At 37.3% G+C, this 12,755-nt stretch overlaps 1 protein-coding gene across 1 annotated transcript in view; it reads left to right on the top strand.

Annotated features, from left to right (window-relative positions):
• The first annotated feature begins 606 nt into the window (after nucleotides 1–606).
• LOC117517666 (seizure protein 6 homolog) overlaps nucleotides 607–12,755 on the top strand; it is a 480,354-nt gene continuing 468,205 nt past the window's right edge. Inside the window, exon 1 of the mRNA XM_034178776.1 lies at nucleotides 607–760. Coding sequence (XP_034034667.1) covers nucleotides 673–760 — 88 coding nt within the window. The 5' untranslated portion in view covers nucleotides 607–672. The remainder of the gene's footprint in view (nucleotides 761–12,755) is intronic.

Here is a 12,755-nt window from a genome sequence, read left to right on the forward strand (position 1 = left end):
TTGTCAGAATTGCAAAATAATAGCCATATTTAAGCCATATTTATTGTTTACATCAACATAAAATAATCAGGCCATAGGAAATTAAATAATTTACATTCTGTGAAATGAAATAATTTAGATTATGTGAAGTCAAATATATTAGATGTGATATCTGGACATCAATTTTTTTAGTTTAAGCAGGGTTATACTTTTTAATGACTTAAAATCCTTTTTTGAGGATGTGTTTCTAAAATACACAACAATAACACAGATTCATATTAATAAATCCAAGCTGATATCTTTAAATGATGGCTATAACTGGGGGCAAATAATAAAGAGAATATGGAGCATTCAAAGAAGAAGAAGAAGGAAAAAAAAAGAGTGTTGTAAGTTTGAGGAGGAGTTTCCATCAGCTGACGCTAGGAGCTGTCCGCGGTGCTGAATCCTCTCCATGTGCAGCTCACACACGCAGCGGCCAAATCCACGGAAGACCTCCGCCTTTCCTTCCATCAATTCTCCCGACTCTGCCAATTATTAAACAAGTGCAACTGCTCTTGTTTTGCAGCTGCAACATTCTCGCTTTGTCGATTTTTATTTCGAAGTATTCTTTGAGAGAGAGAGAAAAAAAAAATCAAGAACAAACAGGACGTTTTCTGCACCGCGACGCGAAGATCGACCTCGACTTTAGTAGACATGTGCACGCTACACGGCTGTCAATTTCGGACCCTCATCGCGGTTTTTGTGCTGGCTGGTGCCCTGATGACCAAAACGCACGGACAAGGTAAGAAGTTTGGATTTTGCACGCGTACTTTGCGCGTCGGTGTAGTTGATTGTGTCAAAGTAAAAGCCCGCCGCTGGGCGGTGACGTCGGCATCGATCCCCGCACATCTACAAGTGTATAGTGTCTTAATCTGTCAATGTACATCACAAAAACAAGAATATTACGGATTATACAAACGCTCATTCTTTTAATAATGCGCGATTCAATTAAGTGTGGCAAACTACTCTAAATAGAAGTTGCGCATCTTCACACTTAACGGTTAACGGTTAGTTGCATAACGGTTCATTAAGCTGCACGCTGACAACTTAGATCTTAGTTTTTTTGCATACATGCATGCATGTAAATATTATTCTAACACACATTTTACAGAATACAATCAACTTTATTGTGGCAGTGTTTGTTTACCTATGTGTTGGAAGCCGGGGTAAACAGTTGTGAAGTGACTTCTTTGGGCTGTGAGGTCTGTGTGACAGACGGTGCTCGGTAATAAGACTCTAATCCTTCGGAATTACAGAAGATTATTGACCAAGCTGTTTGACACGGCCGGGTGCTTGTGCGTCCGTGCGCAGTAGCCTTGTTCTAATTATTTCTCCAGTGTTGCCTTCCTGTGTTTCAGCGTGCGTACACTTTTACTATCACTTTTTGGTTTAATTTTTGGTGTGGAAGTCCACTTTGTGATGCACCATCCAACTTGGTGCATGCACAGTTTGTTTAAAGTAAAACTAGTTTGGCAAATAAATCCACACTACCAAAAAGGAGCTGCTGTCTCAGTGAGAAAAATTGATGTAACAATTTGCAGAGATTTTTATTTCAACTTTCAACTGAGTTAATGCCACAAGACTTCTCCAAATTGTTACATCACTTTTTCTTATTGAGACAGCGGTTCATTTTTTTAGAGTGCATGAATGTGCAGCACGTGAAGAGTCACTCACTGCTGATCTGTGGTCAATGACACCTTTCTGCACCCTCTTGTGATGAACCATGATGAATTCTGGCTGTCACTCTGAACATGAACACACTTTTCAGGATTCATTGCAGTAACAAGAAGGGTGCCGTGAGCACACTACTCCACCAAGACTTAAGTACATATTTTAACCTTAAGTTTCATGAAGAGAAATAATAATGCAGGGATCTTCTCCTGCTGTACTTCCTTTGCTGTAAGGGAAGTATTGATCTGAAAACTGACTTCACTGGTATGGTGTGAATCTAAGTTAACAAACTGGGCTAGAATCCTATAATTCTATCTTTCTCACATATTTGTGGGTGTACAAACAGAATATTTACTTAAGGTTAATAAAACTTTTATGGTTCTTCACACCATAAAATGTGATCATTTTGCTGTGTTCACACCATCATAAATAAATGTTTTATGCTCATAGATAATATGAAAAAAACACAAATAGAGTTGCAGTTTTCCAGGCAAATTCTTTAATTTACACTGACACAATAAACACACTGCTTAAAATATTTTGATCCATAAAATCCATATCTTTATGGCAATGTGCACCAAATTGCTCGTATATAGTTTAAATGTTTTATAAAGTGAATATCTGATTTTGTACCCACACACCCAGATTTACTTTTGTCCACTCACTTATTCTCTTTGATTCAAAGAGTTCTGCCAAGTTTTGGACTGCATTGACTATTTCAAAATTATATTTGTTGATTGTACTTGGCTGTGACTTGGGAGATGGCAGCTCACTGTAAAAAGTGATACTCTCAATTAGTTACTCTAACTTGTTTCTATAATTTGCTTTCATTTAACATAATGAGTTATGAAATGTCATGTTAACTTCAGGAGTTATTCAGTGAAATGTAAATTTAAATGTGTCAGCATGACTTAACAATGTGAGTTCAGTGTGAGTTATTTATGTTAAGTCAAGCAATTGAACTTGAGTTTTTAAGTTGAATCACCCTGATAATTTTTACAATGTAAAAAAAGGGTTGCATAGATTTAAGAGTTTGAAAAACTGTCTTCTTGTCGAATCATTGACATAATCAAATAGCTATGCACTGCAGCTGGGTCATATATATTGGAATTGTAACTAAAATATAGACAATATGGAAATGAAAAATGACTATTTTAGCTTTTATTTCTGAGTTGAAACAAAGGTATTCTTCAAGCTACCTTGAAATGTTTTACAGTGTTAAATTCTGAGAAATTGGTGGAAGTCCTGCAAAGTTAAAGTAAAAAAAAAAAAAAGAAAAAAGAAAAATAAATTCCCAGATTCCATCCTTTTAATTGGATTTGCAACAAAAGTTAGTGGGTTTATCCTTGGGCCATATGCCACTCACACTCTGAAAAAGGAACTGCCATCTCAGCAAGAAAAACTGATGTAACAATTTGCATAGATTTTCTTGAGTTATTTCAACTTAGTTATTTCAACTTTCAACTGAGTTAATGCCACAAGACTTCTCTAGTTAAGTTGAAATAACGTTAAAAAATCTATGCAAATTGTTACATCACTTTCTCTCGTTGAGACAGAGGCTAATTTTTTAGAGTGCATCCACCAAGTTTAATGAAAACTGGGTCCGTCGTTTTTGAGTAATCCTGCTAACAGACAGAAAATGGAACTGAATACATCCTTTGGGGAGGTAATAATAACTCTTGCAATACGTGCAGAGGTGATTCACTTATTACACCATATCTCATGCAAATTGAAGTGTATTTCTGCAGAAAAATCTTACACCATCGGCTGACTGAATGTCTAATAGAGAGGAGGTGTCTTTTTTTAAGGTTTCTCGAAAAGTAATGAAGCAATTTTTATGGAACCTGGTGGAAATATTGACCATTAAAAGCATAAGAACCCATTCAAATTTGGGTGGTGTGCATCCAGGAGTTAATCACTTTTTTTCTGACATTGCCACTATTCAGTGGAGGTTTACGCTCTAATGATTACTGATATTTAAATGTTTACACTCAGCAGTGTAACACTGTGCAGTGGTGCTGAGCGAAAGGAGATGTGTGACTTTTTGACTATTTTCACATTTTACAAAAGCACCTGAACCATTTTCTCCACGCTCAGAACTCTAGGGAGAGAAAAATGCACAGTGCACAGGTTTTACAGAAAAATAAGATTTAATAGCTTCCATTAGTGAAGTCACTGCTGTTGCTTAGGCAGCAAGTCAGGTTTCTTTGTATATTCTCCAAGGTGGACGATTTCAATTTTTAATTCTTGATTTCTTTTGATGTTTTACTCTCGTCAGAGTGTTGTGAATGTGTATGCACACACAGGAATAAATGAGTGTTGCTTTAGAAGACGTCTGATTGCCTCATCTGTGATGCTTTCTGTTATTCTGAGTTTGCATCAATGAATAGAGAAAATATACCCCCACACATCTTTTTCACCTTAAAAAAACACTTTGCAATATTTTATCTATTCATTTTTTCAACCTGAATGTGGAAATATGTATGCACGTTTTACATTAACATTTTCGGAAGAAGAAAAATGACATTTTCAGTCACCTCAGATATGAATTTTGCTTATGGTGGAGTATTAAAATGAAAAGAAGTGGTCCATTTCATTGGGTTATTGGTGATATCTATTTTCTGTGGACGGTGGCTGTTATTGAAAGTTTGTATTCACAAGAGCAGGCTGAGCTTTTATGTTATTATTATTATATTACATACATAATTTCCACAAGTATTTTAATGACTAAACACGAACATTGATTGAAAAGAAGACCCTGTGTTGCACCTGCACATCGTGTGAATGTGTTTGTCTGTCTATATGTGGCCCTGTGATGGACTGGCATCCTGTCCAGGGTGTACCCCTTCTCACCCACACTGACTGCTAGGATAGGGTCTTGCCCCCATGACTAGTGCCTATGTGTATGGGTTTGCATCTCTGACTTATGGAATGATCTGACATTTATCTCGACATGTTGGTGACATTTAGATGTTATATTACTGCTAATTCTCATACTCCCGTGTAACCAGTTGTTGAGAGTAAAGGTCCATACTGGCTATGGTACAATTCAGGGACACAGGTTTTTATTTTGAGTGATTTAATTTGGTATGATATGACACAGTTCAATATCATTCTTTGTTTCATGTAGTCATTTTCTATGATAAATTCTATTAAGGGAAAAGGCTTACCTTCCAATACCTTCTTCAGGTTTTTACTATTGTGCTGCAGCATGGTGGCGCTGCCTCCGTTTGCCTTTTGCTCACCATTGAACCACATGCAATTGCACAAAGTGCAACATAGAAGAAGCCAGCTGTTTTTAGGTTGTTGGCACAGCATAAATTCAGTCTGCAATTTTTGATGTTTGAAGTCTTCAGTTTTCATCTTTATTTTGTTACAATTCAAGCCCATTGTGCAGCAGAATCAAGGCAGCAGTGCATTAGCCAGATGTGACATGAACATGGAAAAGTAAAGATAGACATTTAACAGGAACTTAAGTGGACTATGTCATTACGAACCTGCAAGGGTCTTGTGCTGATCTTTAAATGTTTACAACAGTTTGAAAATGTGGAAGCAGCAGCATAACAGCTCCACTCAATTTTTAAAGGACATGTCTCACATTTTTTAACGTCCCAGTTAGTAAGACAACATAAAAGTACTCATGATTGTAAGTGTCTCTGCACACATGTGCTAATAATTAGTGATCGATCTCTGATGTATTTTATTCCTCTCACTCTGAGCGTTAGCAGGTGCATTTCCGTAAAACGTTTCACTCGGCAATTCTCTGCATTTTTCAGTGTGTGATGTCCTTATTAACAAAACAGAATCATCCCACTGACTGACAGACAGAGGGAAAGAAACCTGCTCCATCCAAAAATGAAGCTTCTGAGCTGCTGTTTGAATGTGATGGCTTGGATTTACAGCCAGGAGACGACACACTTCACCCCGAAACTCTTAACCTTTTCAGAGTGTCAGATTTTGGAGCCTAAAGTGCGGTGATGCACTGTTTGTGTGGATGCTGGTTTACTGAAGCTGTAGACATGGACGTCGGGACATCTGGCACTATTTTTAACAAACTGCCTGGACACAGAGATGGATTTGTTACATTGACTACATTTACATGCAGCCAATAACCCTTTCATAACCGGAATATTAGCAATAACCTGGTTGCGCACGGCCATGTAAACACCCGCAAAAACCCGAATATGCTCATATTCTTGTTTTTTAAAAACCTGAATATGACCCCTGGGTTACTCCTTTTCTAACCCGAATATCAGGTCATATAAACGTGCATTGGGATATCCCCATAGAAAGGAACATTATTTTGTGTTCTGTGCATGTCCTATCCGCAAGGAATCTTGGTCTTTTGAGTACGGCAACTACTTATATGCGGCGCGCACAACCCACCGGACACCACAGAAGCGGAGGTAAACAAGCATGGGGAAATCCAGACGCGGCAGCACACCACCACACTTTTGGAGTGAGGAGGAAACCGAGTACTTCATTAGTATCGTGAAAGACATGAATATAATGTCTTTTATTGATGGTAGAAAGTACCAAGATAGTGACATTTACAAGAAGGTGGCCGAAAAGTTACGCAAAGCAGGATTTGCATGAATGCCAGACTAAATCAAGCACAGGTGGAAGACGTGCGCCACTGTTTAGATTGGGAAATTCCAAATGATAGCAATGACCATGTATACAGGAGTAACTCTGTGAATGATTCAGAAACCGGAATATTGACCTTATCCCGAATATTAATGGCATGTAAACATAGCCATTGACAAAAGTCAGAATTCATTATTTCCAGGAATTAATGGACATTATTTAACGTGCCACAATCGAGAGAGAAGCAGAGCTGCAGCGCCTGAGCGCACTTCTTTGATCACGTGAAGTTTACATTTGGAAACTAGAAGCACTCAAGAGCGCAAGGCCACCAAGGCCATAGGGTCACTGACATCACATGGAATACCTTTTGGCAAAGAGACTTATTCCACATCGTTTCAAGAATCTACCATCATGTTTCAGATTCAGTGGTCGAGCCTCTGGGGTCCGAGGGCATGTTTTGGACAGTTCACTCGCCTGGCATAAATGTTTTATTATTGCTGTTAACAGCTCTCCCTGCATCCCACAATCAAGTTTTATAGCTTTGAGAGAGTGTAAATGTGGAGCTGGAATGTGTGTGTGCTGTTAAACTCACTGTGTGTGAGTGTGCGCATGCTGTGCAGCTTACGAGATGTTTGTTTTCCCAGATGTATTTTTTTTTTTTTAGATTTTATTGATAACAACACTTATATCGTGCACAAAACTGATCCTGGAGCAGAGATTGTTATTGACAGGCTGCGTTTATGACTCATGGCTGTGCAGGTGTACATCAACCTTCTCGGAGCTGCAGCTTTTACGGTGACTACATCAAAATAAACAGTTATCACTTAAAAACGAGTCATCATAACACAACATCACACTTATGTCAACTTTGGAATTAATCTGTGCCTCCGTTCTTAACGTTATCAGCTACATTCCATTGAAGCACACGTTGGGACGCTTCTAGTTGCAACGTCAATTGTTGGAAACACCCGAGTACTCACGAGTACTTTGTTTTCAGACGTCTCCGTAGCTGTTTGTTGCAAATGCCATATACTTTGAAACTGGTCACGGAAGTACACAAAGTAATCCCCATGGATCATCGGATAGTCACTAACAGCCTAAATCTTAATTGTTATGATTATGGTGCGACATGGCCTTTAATGTTAAAATTGAACCATTGACTGGGTTATAGTGCATTTAGATTGATTCAGGGTTAGGGTTAGTCCAGAATTCATTTACTTTAAAACTGATTTCTGTTGTGTGTTTGTGTAGATCATTTGGATAGTGAGAATATTGAAAGATTTTTATTCATTTCTTTACACTCACCTTTGAATAACAGTAACAAAGTGGTAAAAAATAAGAAATGTTTGTGTAATGAGGCACATGCATTAGCAGTTTTGTGTCAAGTTCATATGTTACATTCATGTTTAAGATTCAATTTAGATTGTTTAAGAAATACCCTAAAGGGAAACATTTTAGTTTTATGGCTCTGAAGGCATTTCGCATGCATTTAAAAGGTTTCATGCAACGTATATAAAATCAGCACTGTAATTATTGGTGCAGTGCTGGATAATTAATATCACAGTAATATCAAACTTTATGAGAAATAAAATAAAAGCCATGTGGGTGAGAACTTGAGATGAACATGGGTTGTCTGCTCATGCACAGCCTCTACCAACAGATGTGTGATTTGTTAACAGTAGCTGCAAGTAGATACATGATTAAAAACAACCTTCAAGTACTTTAACAAAATGCTGCTTTTTTAACATTTGTTTCAAACTCAGTAGTGGTGCAGCTTAGCTAAAATTTCCATAACAATTGTGCATTTTGTGATAAAAGCATAGAATTTGGCACACATATTCTAAATGAAATAATGTTTATTTTCAGATATGGAGACATCCTGGAGTTGACCTCTAATGAGCAACAGGGGTCAATAAAAATTACACATGGGTCAAAATTTTAAAATGCTCCAATCATGTTGAAAACTATACCACATTATTTGGCTGATCATAATGATTCCAAAAAGGTATAGTTTGGACTATCTATGACTGAATTCCATAGAGTTATGGGGTAAAAACAGCAAACATGGTGACAAAGGTCAGTTTCAGTTTGTACAGGGTTCAAAAGTTAAAGTTGGTCCAGTTTGGTTAAAAAATGATGCAAAGTATTGGTTGAGTTAATAGCCTTTTTAAAAGGACTAGTTTGCATCATCTGTCATGCTTATCGTGTTACGGGGTAACAAAGGTCATACGTCATAGAATCCATTTGGATGCCGACCTTTGACCTTTACTTTGGAGTCCAAACATTCAACACAGTCAAATCTATTCCATTTATTAATCCTTTCATTTCAACAATCACCATAATTTGCATGACGTTTTACCAAAATTGGAGCAACTTTAACTTTTGACCCCTGTGCATACTGAAACGGACCATTGTCACCATTTTTGATGTTTTTACCTCATAACTCCAGAACATTCAGTCATAGATCATCCAAACTATACCTTTTTGGAATCATTATGATCAGACAAATAATGTGGTATAGTTTTAAACATGATTGGAGCATTTCTAAATTTTGACCCCTGTGTAATTCTTTATTGACCCCTGTAGATCATTAGGATGGCTCCATTTGTAAAAAATAAACATTAGTTCATTTAGAACGTGTGCCAAATCAAGCGTTTATCACAGAATGCACAATTGTTTTGCTGTGCCGCCTCACTGCAGCTCGATGCTGCTGAAATTTTCCCCAAAAGCAAATGATTATACAAAATAAGATGCTAACGGATATTTAATTACTAATCTGCAACTATTCAGCAAGCAGTTTTCTTTAGCCTCAAGTGCATCGCTTCAACTTTTACTCAATTTAATGACATTCAGTTGAGCATATTATCTTTATACTTACACATTATTGCTGCCTGTTAACAATGATCTGTGGTGATCTGTGAGTTGGAGAAGGGATGTTTTATGTATTCTAAAGCTCATTAAATGAAATATGAGTATCTCCTGGTTGATGAAGCTCTCCTTAACATGCCACTGCTGCTTTAAAGAATGTGCTGGAGATGAAGTGAAGACTGTGATGAGGGGGGTAGTAATGAGTCATTCTGTATTTCTTTGTTGTTGGAGAATAGAAATCTATTTGCTGTGGATTAAAAAAGATAAGGGATCAGTGGAGTGGCATTATCTGACAAATGGTATTTGTTATTTTGATGTGTTCTGATCTAGGCAACATGAAACAAAGCATCCGTGATACATGGGAAAAAAAAAAGTGGAGCAGAACTTTTTTCATTGCCAATCTTAAACTGTAAAGCTGTTAGTTAAAAGAATAGAATAAAATAAAATTAAAACAAAAGAGAAATTAGAAAAGAGGGTTCCCATAATTGCATGAATTAAAATAAAAGAGAAATTAGAAAAGTGGATTGCTGTAAATGTGTAGCTCCCCCAACATGGGGTCACATGTTGTGCCAGCAGACAAAATGGTTAAAACTTGTTTTTATAGAAAAAACAAAAATCAGCTAATTAGGCCTCATTAAAATAAAAAGTTTATCATCCTTGACATCAGAAAAAATGGATGCGGGAGTGCAGATTTTTTTTTCTCTCTTAGAATGAGGTAAATACATAATTTCAGACCTGAAAACCAACACATACAGCACCTGCATACCAAGTGAGGAACTGAAAATATCAGCTATTTTTAAAATAAATCTTGTTTCCATGTTGAATATAGTCAGTGTACTGCACACTAATAGCGTGATAAACATGCATACTGTGTGTGAGTGACATGGAGTGAATGACCGTGTGGTTGTCAATGACAACAAGCCACAAATTCTGGGTCTGGCTTGGTAAACTTCGGGTGTCTTCGGCCAAAGCATACTCACCACCTAGCGGATGTGCCAGTTCTTGTATGAGCTGTACTGCCATCAATTTAATTAGAAAAATAAATAAATAAATAAATTGATGCAGGCCAATTTTGGCATGCGGGCAAGGATGATAAACTTTTTTTTTTTTTTTTTTTTTTTTTTAATGTGGGCCTTAAATGAACTTGCATGTGATTTTTTTTTTCTAAATGCATAAAAAAGACAAATATTCTTTAACACCAACTTTTGGCATGTAGCTTTTTTTTTTTTGCCAATACATGGATTTCATGACATATGATGTCATAAAAGTAGACATGATGTTATACCAACCTCCTGACCTCAGTATCCAGGGGCCTCATGCACAAAACTTGTGTTACCTACTGAAACATGGCATGCTTTAAAATACAGAAAATATCATACGTACAAAACTATCCAGATGCATCAAAGTGTGCATATGCATGGATCCAAGCACATTCTGTTTGTACATCCGAGTCAACATGGACTTGAGCGTACATGGAGATGTACCGAACACCTCCCTTTGCACGCCCCTATTTAAATATGCATATTCATGTAAATGGGCCCTGGAAGCTTGGATTCCCCCTCTGTTAGATCAGCCAACATGAACATAGAAAAGAAATTATACCGTGTGAGCTACAGATGATGGAAATGAAGTGGAGACATGCTTGGATAGTTTATTTGGTACCCTGTCAAATGGAATAAACATGAAATGGAGAAAAAGTTAAGGGGAGCAGCGCACACACACACACACACACACACACACACACACACTGAAGTAAAACAAAAGAGGTGCACCACACATTCACACGGTCATTTCACTTTTTATACATCTGAATGTTAGTATGGAAATGGATGTACACCACGGTTTTGTGTGTACACAGCCTTTATACATGAGGCCCCAGGTTTTTATTTTTATTTTCTTTATTATTTTCTGACTTCCTGTTGCCAAATAAAAATGGCTTTGATATTGTGAAATGTCATGAAGCACATGTGATGTCATAACAACAAACAAACCAAAGTATAAGTTTTTCATTTAATTTTTGTTATGTTTTAACATATTTCAGTAACTAGCTTTGTGACATCACACCACAGTGACTACTGGGTCCAAAGTTTATCTTTCTATTAACATTTTATCATTTCCTATAGAACTGTTTATGGCAACACAAAGATCTATACATACTATGTTACAAGAACCTAAGCCATGGTCAGCACATGTCATGAGCTAAGATGCTGTGGTTTATGCACATCCAAAGAAATATTAACTTTTGTAAATGTGAGTTCAGACACATTTTGTCCAACATTGTGAATTAAAAAAATTATTTGTGGAGGCAGGCAGCTCATGCTAACATCAGACCTTTAGCATTGTATTATGTGATACTTGTTAGCATTGCATTATGTGATGCTAGTGAGTTTTTATGCTAACATTGGCCACTCCCCATGAGTATTGTATTATGTGATGCTAGCAGGTTTTCATGCTAACATCAGCCCATTAGCATAATTTTATGTGATTACCTCCCATGAGCATTGTGTTATGTGATGCCAGCAAGCTTTCATGCTAACTTTAGCCCATTAGCATTGCATTATGAGAAGCTACAAAAATTTCAAAATATGCGAAAGATCGTTAATTAAAATATATATCATAAACATTTTATTTTGGGGCGTTTCAGCTAAATTAGAGTGGTTTTTATCCATAAGAATTGCACTAGTTATATTTCATACTTCCATATGTGCACATGAATAAAAAAAAGAAGGTTGGATTAGTTTATTAAGTGACGTTTGCAGGGATACACAGAGACCAAAGGATGGCAAGTTTAATGCACATGTCTGCTTTCAGAAAATATTTTAAATTTAGAAGCTGCACACGGAAGAGCGAAGGGGATAATGATTTGAGGAAGCTCACAGATGGGATGAAGATACATTTCAAAGGGCCCTCTTTTGTATTAACACCTGTTACCATGACAGTGCAATGAAGCCCTCTTCATGCTTGAAATGGGAACATTATGAATCCTCAACTCAGCGTTCCTTTTGATGACACCATGTGTTTTCCACAAAGGCTCGTTAAATTGTATAAAATCGTGGGAATAAGGATAATTCCGCATCAGGGTGGATTGTCAGTTTGAGCGGTGCAATGAAAAAATCCGAACATCTCCTTATTCCAGGGGAGGTAACAGAAATGATTCAACACCTGTTTTGTTGGATTGCCAGTGATTAACTTCATTAAGGGCTATTCAGCATCTGTCTGCTGTCATAATTAGTTTAACTTTCCCAAGGCCTGTCAATGGTAAATGAGAGTCATTATGCCAGAATGCCCCTCGTCAAGGTTTGGCGCTCGCCCGCTGCACCCCCTCTCTGTGCCTGTCTTGGTCTCTTTCACTGCCTCCAAGGTGGAGCTCACAGCTTGGCTGAATGCGACTCATTTTCTGACTCTTCATGTGCAAATCGCTCTCTCTCGCTTTCTCTCGATCTTTTTCTATGAGGATGTTCTATGCATCCTAATTTCAGTCATTGCCTCACATATATTTCCTCCTCAAGATTGTGCAGTTATATGTGCCAAAGAGTGTTTTGGAAGGATTTCATTATTGTTTAGCTTGGAATGATTGTGTAACAGCTGCTTTTACCTTCTACAAAATAAAC

This window comes from Thalassophryne amazonica, chromosome 9 (assembly GCF_902500255.1).
Source record: "Thalassophryne amazonica chromosome 9, fThaAma1.1, whole genome shotgun sequence".
In the NCBI taxonomy this organism is placed as follows: domain Eukaryota; kingdom Metazoa; phylum Chordata; class Actinopteri; order Batrachoidiformes; family Batrachoididae; genus Thalassophryne; species Thalassophryne amazonica.